Here is a 12,500-nt window from a genome sequence, read left to right as displayed (position 1 = left end):
AGAGAGAGAGAGAGAGAGAGAGAGAGGTCGTCCGCTGATATCTTCTCGGCCTGAGAGAAACCGGTCGCACCAGCCTCGAGACAGTGGGTACTAACGCGCCACCTGATTGATGAACCTTTTTTATTTTATTTTTTTTGTGATTTTCTTTGTCCAGTCGGCGTTTTCTACGCCCAGGTGTAGGTCTCACTCGCTCATCCAGGCCATCAAAAGTGTTATTAGAATTTAAAGCACTCATTTTGAAGACTGAGCATAAACAAACGCTTCAAAGCGTCGCCATGTTGGATTGCATCGAACGAATTCTGATTGGTCGAGAGGACATATCGCATTTAGACTAAAGACAGGCTCGGCGCTGATAGCGGTCTGGAAATGAACCGCATCTTGCAGTACATTTTAATCAAGGAAATATAGCGATTTGCCATGAAATATTGATGGAGCAGTCAATAGGTTCAGTACACAGCAAAATGGCATGACGAACTCATTTTTTTTTATTTGGCGTTTATCGCGTTTTGGAAAAGAGCTCTTCATTTATTTTAAAATATTTAGTTTATTCTGGAATTATATTTACTATGATTAACCTCCTGTTTTTGTACAGTATAATGCTGTTCAGTCATTTTCCTCAATCACGCAGGATATGACTCATTATTAAGATGATCAGTCTAGGTATTAGGTGAATAATCGTCTATGGGCTGGAAACAGGGCTTGACGCTTACCTTTTCCCCAAGGAGCACATGTGAGTCAAAAAATTTAGGAGCGCATTAAAAACATTTAGGGGCGCAATGCAAATTTTTCAAATGAGGTGTTTTAGCTTAATAAGGCGATACAAAGAGACATTTACAAGCACAATTATTTAATTTATCAGAATACAGAAAGTACACAAGGTTTTTAAATAATTTTACTTCAGACACTATTTAATAGGCTAATTATGTAATTAGTTATAATCCTATTAAACTGTGTCGGTATAAAATTAATAATCATTGAAGCTTTTGTCACGGTATATGTTTTTGTTTATAAAATCACAATACATAATTTCTAAGTGAAAAAAAGTGTTGTCCTCCTAACAGGTTAAATAACTTTATTAAAGATAATTTACTAAAAGACTTTTATAAAAAATACATAAAAATATAAAGTAAACAAGTGTTTCAAGATTAGAGTGCAAAAGATTGTTCAAATGAACGAAAGAACAATATAAGTAAGGTCCCATTTGTTAACATTAGTTAAAGCAGGTTAACATTAACTAAAAATGTGCAATAGCTAATTGTAGTTAATATTCTTTGTTAATGTTGATTAATAAAAAATACAACTATGTTAGTTAATGTTAGCTCCATTGAATTATATTAAGACAACTATTGATTTTATAATGTATTATTAAAAGTTGAAATTAAGATAGCATTATTAATAAATGCAGTCATTGTTTTTTTCATGTTAACTAATGGACCTTGTGTTACTGAACAATAATAACGAATCAGTCGTTGATATATAGATAGGCCCGCTGTTCTCTATTATAGATCAGTGGATGGGCCATGTTTTAGCTTAGAAAACATAAATAGTTCATTAAGTCTTTAAGTAAGAATTATTTGATGCTATTGTGAAGACTAAAGCGAATATAAATATCTAAATGACTGAGTGTGAAACATTATTTACACAGTTTTAGGAAAGTAGCGCAGCTGATTTGTTTACTGGGTTACCGGGGTAACGGCAGCGGCAGCGCCCTCTAGTGGCGAATGTGCGTCATTCAGCGCGTCTTCACTTTAACTCGCTCCGCTTTTCTTCTCATCTGTGCTCATTTAAATTAAACCGTTGCCTTTTTAAAGTTCTAAAGTAATCATATGAGGCTGCATCGCAATTTTTCCATAAATAAACAGAATAAATTAATACGTTTGTTATAGGCTACTGTATAAGTTAGGCTGTTTTGTATTCGCACTTGTGCTCCTAAATACATTTTCCAGTTCGCACACATCTATTTTTAGTCGCAAATGCGAGTGAAATATTTATTTGAACAACTTAAATTTGATGTAATTGTTGAGGATTGCATCGTAAGCATGAATAATGAGCATTGCTGTTTAATACAATAAGTTTCCCCATAACCTTTAATTTAATAATCTAAAAGTCTTTAGTTGTAAGCGTTGTCTAATTTAAATGCTCTTTAATGTGATATGCTGTTTGTAATGTTTTCTTGCAGTTGTGTAATAAAATAAGGTGCTCAGACTCTGAAGTATTGCACATACACATACAGTATAGCTCGCGCACTCCCCTTTAAGTCACACAATAATACATTGGGATATCATGAAAGCATCTTCCTTGGTTTCACAATACTCAACTAATGCTTGTAAACTCAGTTTGTTGTGTTGCAAAGATGTATCTGTGCGGAATTTGACATAAATCAACAGTGATAGAGACTACAGTTGGCGTTTTTTATGGTGCTATTTGAAACTTCCTGCTTTTCGAATGCGGAAGTATGATAAAGGCCTATCTATCTATCTGTCTGTCTGTCTGTCTGTCTGTCTGTCTGTCTGTCTCTCTATCTATCTATCTATCTATCTATCTGTCTGTCTGTCTGTCTGTCTGTCTGTCTGTCTCTCTATCTATCTATCTATCTATCTATCTATCTATCTATCTATCTATCTATCTATCTATGTATCTATCTATCTATCTATCTATCTATCTATCTGTCTGTCTGTCTGTCTGTCTCTCTATCTATCTATCTATCTATCTATCTATCTATGTATCTATCTATCTATCTATCTATCTATCTGTCTGTCTGTCTGTCTGTCTATCTGTCTATCTATCTATCTATCTATCTATCTATCTATCTATCTATCTATCTATCTATCTATCTATCTATCTATCTATCTATCTATCTATCTATCTATCTAAAGAGAAACAGACAGATATTATTCAATGGTAACACTGTAAATGCGTAGCACTGGTTTTAGCCTGATGCTAATTTCACTCACCTTCAGTATTTTTTTCAAAGCTCTTTCTTCTGTTTATCTTTTTGTTGAGGAGATGAAGCTTTTGTCATTCGATTCGGATATAAACATGATATAAAAGTGCCATTGTTTAAGTGTTTCTATTTAAAGACCTTAAACACTGATCTGATGGGATTTTTCTTCCGTGCTGAAATGCTGAGATTCTGTGATGAGAAGCTACTCAACTTTCACTTTCTGTTTCATGTACACTCCACCCTACAGAAGCAAACTTACAGTTTTAAAATAACAGACCAAAAAAAAACATTCTACAGAGTTAAAAAATTGAATTAAAAAATTGTTTATTTAATGTAAAATCATTTTTAATGCAACTTAAGTCGGATGACATGTTGGTTTTTGTGGTTTATGGGGACTCTCCATAGGCGTAATGGTTTTTATACTGAACAAACTGTGTGTGCTATTGCCCTACACCAACCCTACACCTAAACTTAGCCCTCACAGGAGACTTTGTGCATTTTTACATTTTCAAAAAAACACCATTTAGTATGTTTTTTAAGCCTTTTGTATTACGGGGACATAGGCAGTGTCCTCATAAACCAAAGGCTCACATTTAAGCCCACTGGAAACTATAGTTGCCGCAGGTTATAGTTGTAATTTTCCTTTTGTAAATATTTTTCTAGATGTTATCCATGTTTTATATCTAAATGACATGCAAGCAAAGAACCAAATAAAGGATTTCAAGAGGTAAAAAAACTGTGATATGAGGCTGTCAACTTCCTACTTCCAATTTCTTTGAGGGTGACTAAGAGAAGTCAAGACAGTCAAGCACAGTAACACCATGGTCATTTAACCAACTTTTGGTGCTTTTGGCAGTGTGGGCAGGTGCCAAGTCCTGCTGGAAAATGAAACCAGAATCTTTAAAAAGCTGGTCAGCAGAAGGAGGCATGAAGTGCTCTAAAATTTCTTGGTAAACGGGTGCAGTGACGTGGGTTTTCAAAAAACACAATGGACCAACAGCAGCAGATGACATGACACCCCAAATCATCACAGACTGTGGAAACTTAACACTGGACTTCATGCAACTTGGGCTATGAGCGTCTCCACCCTTCCTCCAGACTCTAGGACCTTGATTTCCAAGTGAAATACAAAACTTGCTCATCTGAAGAGAGGGCGTTGGACCACTGTGCAACAGTCCACTTCTTCTCCTCCTTAGCCCAGGTAAGACGCCTCTGACGTTGTCTGTGGTTCAGGAGTGGCTTAACAAGAGGAATACAACAACTGTAGCCAAATTCCTTGACATGTCTGTGTGTGGTGGCACTTGATGCCTTGACCCCAGCCTCAGTCCATTCCTTGTGAAGTTCACCCAAATTCTTGAATCGATTTTGCTTGACTTGGTTGGTTGTGCATCTTTTTTTCCTTCCACTCAACTTTCTTTTAACATGCTTGGATACTCGGCTTTATTTTCTTGTTATAATAAAGTCTATTTTCTGGCATCAAAACCCCACAAGGCTCTGAGAGTGATTCTTCATAGAGAAGGGAAACCACCACATTTTCAACATTGATAATAATTAGAAATGTTTGTTGAGCAGTAAATCAGTATATTATTATGATTTCTGAAGATCATGTGACACTGAAGACTGGAGTAATGATGCTGAAAATACAGCTGCAGATCACAGAAATAAATTACATCTTCACATATATTCACAGATAATACAGCTGTTTTGGATTATAATAATATTTAACAATTTTTACTATATATTTGATCAAATAAATCAGAAGCAGAAAAGACTTCATTCAAAAACATGAAACTATCTTCCTGACTGTAGTGTGGACAGATAGAGAAAGAGATCGGTCTGAAATGACACTTATAGAAATCTGTATTTAGTTTATAGGTCTACAGTTCATCATTTTTATTGATAAACATTTAAATTAACTTTTGTGCTCCAGGCTAAAAGCACACTTAAATTTCCCAGAATGCAGTAAATTCCCTTTCCTGTCAGTCCAATTCATTCATGCAGTTAAACTTCCTGTGGGTGTGGCTAATTTAAATGTGTCAGTAAATTATCATGTTACATCATCAACCTTATTAGCATTATTATATATATTATCATAATATCACTATTAATCATAACGAGCACACGAGTTCTTACATCCACAAATACAGTTTGCTAACATTCTCATTTAAGTTCTGAAAATGTTATTTCTATACACTTCTGTTTATTTTATTTTATATTTACTGTCTGATGGCATTTCAACATCAAAAATATACAAACAAAATGGCCAGACCATATATTGGAAGAAAATATCATGTATATTTATTTCGCAACATGTTTTTGCAAATATATTTTTTTATTGTATATTTGAAAACCTTGTTTTCCACCATAAAAGAAAATCTTTACTTCTTCTGTATTAACACTTATTTTCCATGTGTTAAAGTAATAGTGCAGTTATGAAAACTCTTTAAAATCACAAATATAAGTCTGGGAATGATGTAGGGATGAAAACGTGAGACAAATGAAAACTCTCTTCTATTTGAGCTTCTTCGTCGTCTAGATTCCAGCTCTGGAAGTTCACGAGGTGCATCATGGGATGCTTTTCACATGAGGCCTTTACTTTTGCTTCAACTAAAACATTTCTGACATGAGAAAGAAGCGTCTAAATGTTTGCCTTGCAGTGCATGTAGGATATATGTCCTGTGTAAGATCTCGTTTATCTATCGTCTCTGTGGCCAGGAGGGCTTTTAATAGAACAGACAGACAGCTGCACACACACACACACACACACACACACACACACCAGTGCTGTTATAAATACTGAGGTGTGTGTGTGTGTTCAGTTCCAGAGATGGCCGACAGAAAGAGCAGCAGCAGCGGAGGGGTCAGCTCTCGTCTGACCGTCAGGAAAAAAGAGAAAGCAGAAAATGAGGCCAAGAAAGAGGAGAAAACCCCAAAAGAAGGAGAGAAAGCCGAGGCGAACGGGGCAAGCATGCCGGCGGAGAACGGAGAGGCCGCGGCCAGTAATGGAGCCACGGCGAACGGAGACAACGCTGAGAAACCGGAGCCAATGGAGCTGCCGCCGTTTGAGATCATCACCGGGTGAGTCTGATAAAATCCTCAGAAATCAACTTCTAGAAGCTCAAGCAGAACCTTCTCATCATTTACAGTACTTTCCAAACCTGTGCAGCTTTCCTTCTTCTGCGGAACACAAGAGATGTAAACAGCCTTCTGAAAAACATCATAAAAGTGCCATAAAAGCAGTCAATATGATCAATCATAAAACAGCTTTGTTTGAGGAACAGATCCAACTCATAAGTTATGCTTTTGCACACAAACATGCTGAATCACAATCAGTCACGAAGAACCAGTGGTGCTTGGGATCAGTGACGACTTCTAGCGGAATATATTAATTATTAAAAACAAAAACAAATCATGAGATTTAAAGCAATAAACCCGTAATTGTGAGTCTGTTCCACACACAAAGCTTAACAGTCTTTAAAGTAAATGTACTTTATTGGCATCATTCCATGAAGGACCTTTAACATTCATTGAACCTTTCCATTGGACAAAAGTTTCTTTATAGTGGAAAAAGTGTTTGTTTTTAAATATTAAGAAAACAAAGTGGTTCTTTTAAGAACTGTTCAGGTTCTTTGGGGACCAAAAATGGTTTGGTTACAATTTATATTAAGGTGTCCTTGTTACAGTGCAATTATACATTTACATGCTGAGTAATATTAATTAACTACAAGTACTTACTATATGGTTATGGTTAGCATGTAATTATGCATAATTAATCGTTATTATAATAGCAAGTACATGTAACGTGTAACAAGGACGCCTTAAAATAAAGTGTTGGTCTATGACATTATTTATAGAGTGAGTGTTTCGACGTGAACAATCTCCTAAAGGTTCCACGGAAGAGAGAAAGTCATACGGGTTTGTAATAATACAAGGGTGTGTAAATGATGACGGATGTTTCATTTTCAAGGAAATTAAGCCTGATAATCATCTTCTGGAGAAATGCAGACTTCTGAAATTGTGTTTTCACAGTGATTCCATTGAAGAACCGCTTTTGTTTCCCCAAAGAACCTTTGAAAATGCATTTTTCTTTAGCATTTTAGCTCCTTTTTCTACTATAAAGCACCTTTTGGGCAATGAAAAGTTCCATGGATGTTCTTCATGGACCCACTGATGCCAAAAACCTTTATTTTTTAAAGCGTATAGTTTCTCCATGGGTGTATCTGTGAATCTATTGGGGAATGTGTGAACGTTCAGGCTGGACGCAGATAAATCCAACCCAACCCCCACCAAGGTCAGTCCTGACAGGCCGTGATGTGTCTCGCTGTGTGTCGTTTAAGGAAACACGCTCTTAAAAATAACATCAGAACATCCATATGCTGCTTTAAAGAACCTGAAACATCAAGAACGTTGCTAGTGTCCAGAAGAACTAACTTGAGAACACTGTAAAAAAAACCTGCAAAATTCACGGTAAAAAAAACGGCAGCTGTGGTTGCCAGAATGTTACCGTAATACGGTAGCAACATTTTACGGTTTTAACTACGGTTATTTCATTAACTGGTTTAATGCTAATATACCAGCCTATTGAAGTACTGAAATCTGTTTTGTACCTTTGTAATACACTGGTAACCACCAAGTGGTGATGAGAAAGTCCCACGATGAACCAAAGCCCATTACAAGCAGCTTTTAAATGCTAACATAAATACTGCACAGTGTCATTCACACAAACACTAAACACTATAATGCTAACATACATGAAAATGAAATAATGCAATACATTTTAATTTAACAACCTTAGATGTAACATTCAACCCTAATGTACAAAACTGATGAAAAAAAAACTGAGAAGAAACAAAGTTATTTCAACAAAAAAACATCAAATTTGAAATGTAAGGCAGGGAATTCTGGGAATGTCAATTTACGGTTATACACTGTAAATTTTACGTTCTTTTTCAATTCCGAAAATGGTATACTACCCTTAAAATTACATGCAATGTCCAATACAGTTTTTCACCATATATATAGTAGGGGAACTTACCGTTAGGTTTTTACTGTATTATTTTTACAGTCTTTTACCGTTAAATTCACTGTAATTGTTTTACAGTGGACTCTAAACGGTTCTTGAGAAGACGATTCTTGACTGAACCTAAAGTACCTTTTTGAGGAAGTCAATCAGATTGGAGCTGGAATTACATCGCATTTAGGTGTCAATTTCCTCTTAGATGCTTCTCCTAAAACTCCTAAACGGAAATAACACAACCCAGTCATCATCCAGTAAGAGTCTAGAGCTATGAAATGAAAGCGGAGCAGCTCAGATCATTTGATGGGAAATGTTTGAGTTCTTACTGAGATCTCTGACTTATCTTGGAAATATTGCTGAGTGTAGGGGGTTTAATATCTTTATGAATCCAAACGTTCTTGATAAGCCATCGCCGATGAGTTTGATACTGTCAACACATTAAAGCTGTGAATTGTTGTGGATCATCTCGTAGCAGGTGCATGGAACAGTTGTATCAGGTTCATCTGGCAGCAAATGCACACAATGCTTCCAAACCGTGGGTTCTGTATATGGGTCAGAGACCAAGAATAAAGTTCTGCCCCCATCGAGGGTATTTATAACCCTAATAGCTCTTCCATCTGTCAGCCGGTGAAGGAGCTGTTAAAAACAACCACAGAAACCCCCTCAGAGGCCAAAGACTAGGGCTGGGTATTGATACAAATTCCACGATTCAATTAGTTTGTGATTCGATTCAATTTGATTCAGTATATTGATTTGTTTGTTTATATAGATAATCAGCTGCATGTCAATCTCTCTCAACTAATGCTGTAAACTAAACAACTAAACCTGTTGGTTGGTACATTGCTATATTAAACTGATTCATAAATAAACATTTAAACTGCACATAAGGCCGTTTTTATAATAAAAATGTATTATATGTTAAAAATGTATTATAATAAGTTTTCAATGTTATAATTATGTTTTTAATCCAGATTGTTGTTGAAATATGAACATTTAAACAGTGGATCTTTTAACTTCTCTTCATACTGGATTTATTAAAAAATACATTAAATATTGAAAAACAGATTGTGGCTAATTAAGTTTTGATATATATTTACGGTAGGAAATTTACTAAATATCCTGCAAAGTTTTAAATCTGAAAGTGCACCGTGTATAAAGTTATTGTCTCTCAAAAGAAAGAGTCGACTCTGAATCATTGAAACAAGTCGTTTTTAAAACGAATCCCAAGCCGTTTCATGTTGACGTCAACATCAGACATCAGCATATTGCCCGCCCACTTGTTGCGCGCACAGACCTGGGAAAACTTGATTTTCACGTTGGTCTGAATGAAAATGCACATTCATTCTTTGCCACTAGGTGCTGCTTTTGGAGCGTTAAAAGCTCACAAACACTGCTTTAAATGAAATTGCCACAGATTAGCGTCACGTAAAGGAGGGTTTGATCAAATAAATCGTTGAACAAATCGTTTGGGAGTCATTGAGCAAATAAGGTAAAAATAAATGCATATAATTATAAAATGAAACTGGTTTTTGACCTTGCATACATGTCAACCTGTTGTTGGGGACTCCCAAAACCAAAATATGAACCTTTCATAACCCATAATAGGGACACTTTAATATCCTAATGATTTTTGTCATAAAAGAGAAATGTATAATTTTGACCCATACAATGTATTGTTGACTATTGCTACAGATATACCTGTGCTACTCATGACTGCTTTTGTAGTCCATATATATATATTCAAGACAGCTTTGATATCAGGTTAATCAAAATTGAGAAATCAATAGTTTTAACCCAGTTGTACCCCAGACTCTGGACTGCTGGGAAATATTACAGGTAGAACTCCTTCTAAATACTTTTATGCGTTTTCAAGAGTGAAAATACCTTGTAATGCGAGGAGGCTCCAATAGAGGGCGCCATGCAAGTCTTGAATTCACCTCCTCATGTGTCCACAGGGATCGCATGGACCCATTTTTCTACAGGTTCCAGTTCAAGAACGTGGAGTACTCCTCCGGACGGAACAAAACCTTCTTGTGTTACCTGGTGGACCAGGGGCCAGGAGCCAGCGGGCTCCTCAGGGGCGTCATCGAAGACGAGCACGCGACTGGCCACGCCGAGGAGGCTTTCTTCCAGCAGATCCTGCCCGACTACGACCCCGCCCTCAAATACACCATCACCTGGTACATGTCGTCCAGCCCTTGTGCCGCCTGCGCCGCGAAGCTGGCCGAGATCCTGAAAGCCAGGAAGAGCGTGCGTCTGTCCATCTTCTCCGCGCGGCTCTTTGAGTGGGAGGAGCCTGAGATCCAGGCGGGGCTAAAGGCACTGGCGGCCGCCGGCTGCAAACTGCGCATGATGAAGCCGCTGGATTTCACCTACACCTGGGACACGTTCGTGGAGAACGACGAGCAGACGTTCACGCTGTGGGAGGACTGCCAGGAGAACTACGAGTACTACCAAGACAAACTGACCGACATCCTGCAGTGATGTAAGAAACCATCTTTAGCGAACACTTACACAAACATATGCAGCACACACAAATATTGACATTGAAACAGGGATATTATTGTTCACTAAAACTATTTTTTTTAATTCTGTTACTTAAAGGGATAGTTCACCCAAAAATGAAAATTCTGTCATTAATTACTCATGTCGTTCCAAACCTGTAAGACCTTCGTTCATCTTCAGAACACAAATTAAGATATTTTTGATGAAATCCGAGAGCTCCGTGACCCTCCATAGACAGCATGGATATTACCACGATCAAGGCACAGAAACGTAGCAAGGACATTGTTAAAATAATCCATGTGACATTTATGAAGCTACGAGAATACATTTCGTGTGCAAAGAAAACAAAAATAACGACTTTATTCAACATTTCATCTCCTCAGCGCCATTTTGGAGAATATCTACTGAACGTAAACAAAGTATGCTGTTGTATGCTGAGGGTGAGTAATTAATGACAGAATTTTCATTTTTGGGTGAACTATCCCTTTAAAGGGGTCATGTGACATTGCTAAAAATAACATCATTTTGTGTATTTGGTGTAATGCAATACAAAGTTCTGTCATGAAACTCTAGATGGCGCAGTCTGATAGATCTAACTCAATATGACATAATGACATCATTATCACGTAACAGCTGATTGGTTCGCTCCTGTATCAGTAGCCAATGAGCTCTCTGCTCAACATTCAAATTTTATTGACCATCATTAACACACACAAAGAGTCAAACCAGCACTTGATGTTAGCATGTGGCTAAGCTAAATATTTCACACTCATCACGCTCAGAAAAACAACACAAAATTACAGTTTAAATGCAGAGACTAAACATTAGCATGCTAACTCAATAAGTACACAAATACGTAGCACATACAAATATTGAGATTACAGCAGTTACAGTTAACTAAAACCATAAAAAATTTATATAAATAAACATTAACATGACATACAATTTACAAAGCAATTTATTTCAACAATATTTCTCATTTTTATTTATTTTAACTAAAAAAACAACTAATAAAACAAAACTAAAATGTACTTAAATGAAATCGAAAAGGGAAACTCAAAATAATAACAAAACTATAATAGTATTTCAATTATACTAAAATAATACTGCATGCATGAATACTTAATTTATCAGTAATTAATAAAAATATACTTATTTGTCTCCTAACAAACACACAACATTCCCCTACACGCAATGCATTCTGGGAATGTCTTGTTTTGTTAGGGAAACGTTAGTATAATTTAGTAGCTGTGTTCAGAATAGCATGTTACTGTTTGTGCAAATGTCAGGATCTGAAACGATCTGTGTGTGTCTGTCTCAGAATATCTTGTATCATTTGATCTCCTCTCACTTCAGCTTCTGGGTCAAGATGTTCAGAGGGGATGTCTGAGTATTCAAACCTATTTCTGTCAATTAATGCCACTGTTTTTGATCTCTTGCAGGATAAAGAAGCAATAGCCGACAAACATTTGTCCAAAAGTGAAGAGAATGTGTGTGTTTGTGTGAACGAGAGGGAAATGCGTGCCAAAAACACTGTTTTTATGTTTTGCGTCCACATACGTTGTGTTTAATACTAGAGTATTGACAGATTCATTTAGTACTTTCATGTTTTCTGTATTTCTATGAAGTAAAGAGGATTTATACTTTTAATAATTAGTTTTAGGTTTGAATGTGGTGTGACACATTGCATATTTCGTACAGTTTTATATTCTGAACTTCAGCTTGACTTTATTTATCATTTTATATTCTGGTCAAGAGCACATCTTCATACTGAGCACTGAAATATGATTTTGAATTAAACTGAAAATAATGTTGCAGCTGTATATGAAATAGTATTGTGCAAGCAATAAATTAATAAAAATATTACACGGGGAACTACTTTCACTATTTTGGAAAACTAATAAAACTATTGTTTTGGTGTGCGGTGCTTTGTTTTATGTGTTACAAACACAAACATCCGAAATGAGACAGCGGTTTACTTAAAAGCATCTTTAATCACACACATATAATAAATCAAAACTACGATCTGTTTAT

The 12,500-nt window shown here is 36.2% G+C and overlaps 2 protein-coding genes across 3 annotated transcripts in view; one reads left to right on the top strand and one right to left on the bottom strand.

The window, feature by feature from the left end:
• LOC306874588 (interferon-induced very large GTPase 1-like) overlaps positions 1-3,124 on the bottom strand; it is a gene marked incomplete at its 3' end in the record, with an annotated part of 14,014 nt that extends 10,890 nt beyond the window's left edge. The window contains exon 1 of the mRNA XM_079424736.1: positions 2,955-3,124. The remainder of the gene's footprint in view (positions 1-2,954) is intronic.
• Positions 3,125-5,715: 2,591 nt separating this feature from the next.
• On the top strand, positions 5,716-12,493 carry LOC306874738 (C->U-editing enzyme APOBEC-2-like). Of its 2 annotated transcripts, XR_013784655.1 has the most exons (4): positions 5,762-6,022; positions 9,917-10,446; positions 10,850-10,906; positions 11,909-12,388. XR_013784655.1 is itself a non-coding variant. In XM_079424968.1 (3 exons), exons 1-2 carry the CDS (start codon positions 5,772-5,774, stop codon positions 10,443-10,445), a joined length of 780 nt encoding a protein of 259 aa, XP_079281094.1. In that variant the 5' UTR covers positions 5,716-5,771; the 3' UTR covers position 10,446; positions 11,909-12,493. The 2 variants fall into 2 exon arrangements, 1 of the variants encoding a protein (XP_079281094.1); XM_079424968.1 differs by lacking the exon at positions 10,850-10,906 and having other exon boundaries at positions 5,716-6,022; positions 11,909-12,493.
• Positions 12,494-12,500: the final 7 nt, after the last annotated feature.

Source organism: Barbus barbus (genome assembly GCF_936440315.1).
Source record: "Barbus barbus genome assembly, chromosome: 9".
NCBI classification, from domain to species: domain Eukaryota; kingdom Metazoa; phylum Chordata; class Actinopteri; order Cypriniformes; family Cyprinidae; genus Barbus; species Barbus barbus.
Note: the sequence above shows the minus strand (reverse complement) of the source record. Positions and strands in the feature narration are given on the sequence as shown.

Excerpts from the sequence above, each read along its gene's own strand:
- LOC306874738 (XM_079424968.1), top strand. The coding sequence starts at position 5,772 with ATGGCCGACAGAAAGAGCAGCAGCAGCGGAGGGGTCAGCTCTCGTCTG. Across the intron at positions 6,023-9,916 it reads CCGTTTGAGATCATCACCGG|GGATCGCATGGACCCATTTT; the intron begins GTGAGTCTGATA and ends ATGTGTCCACAG.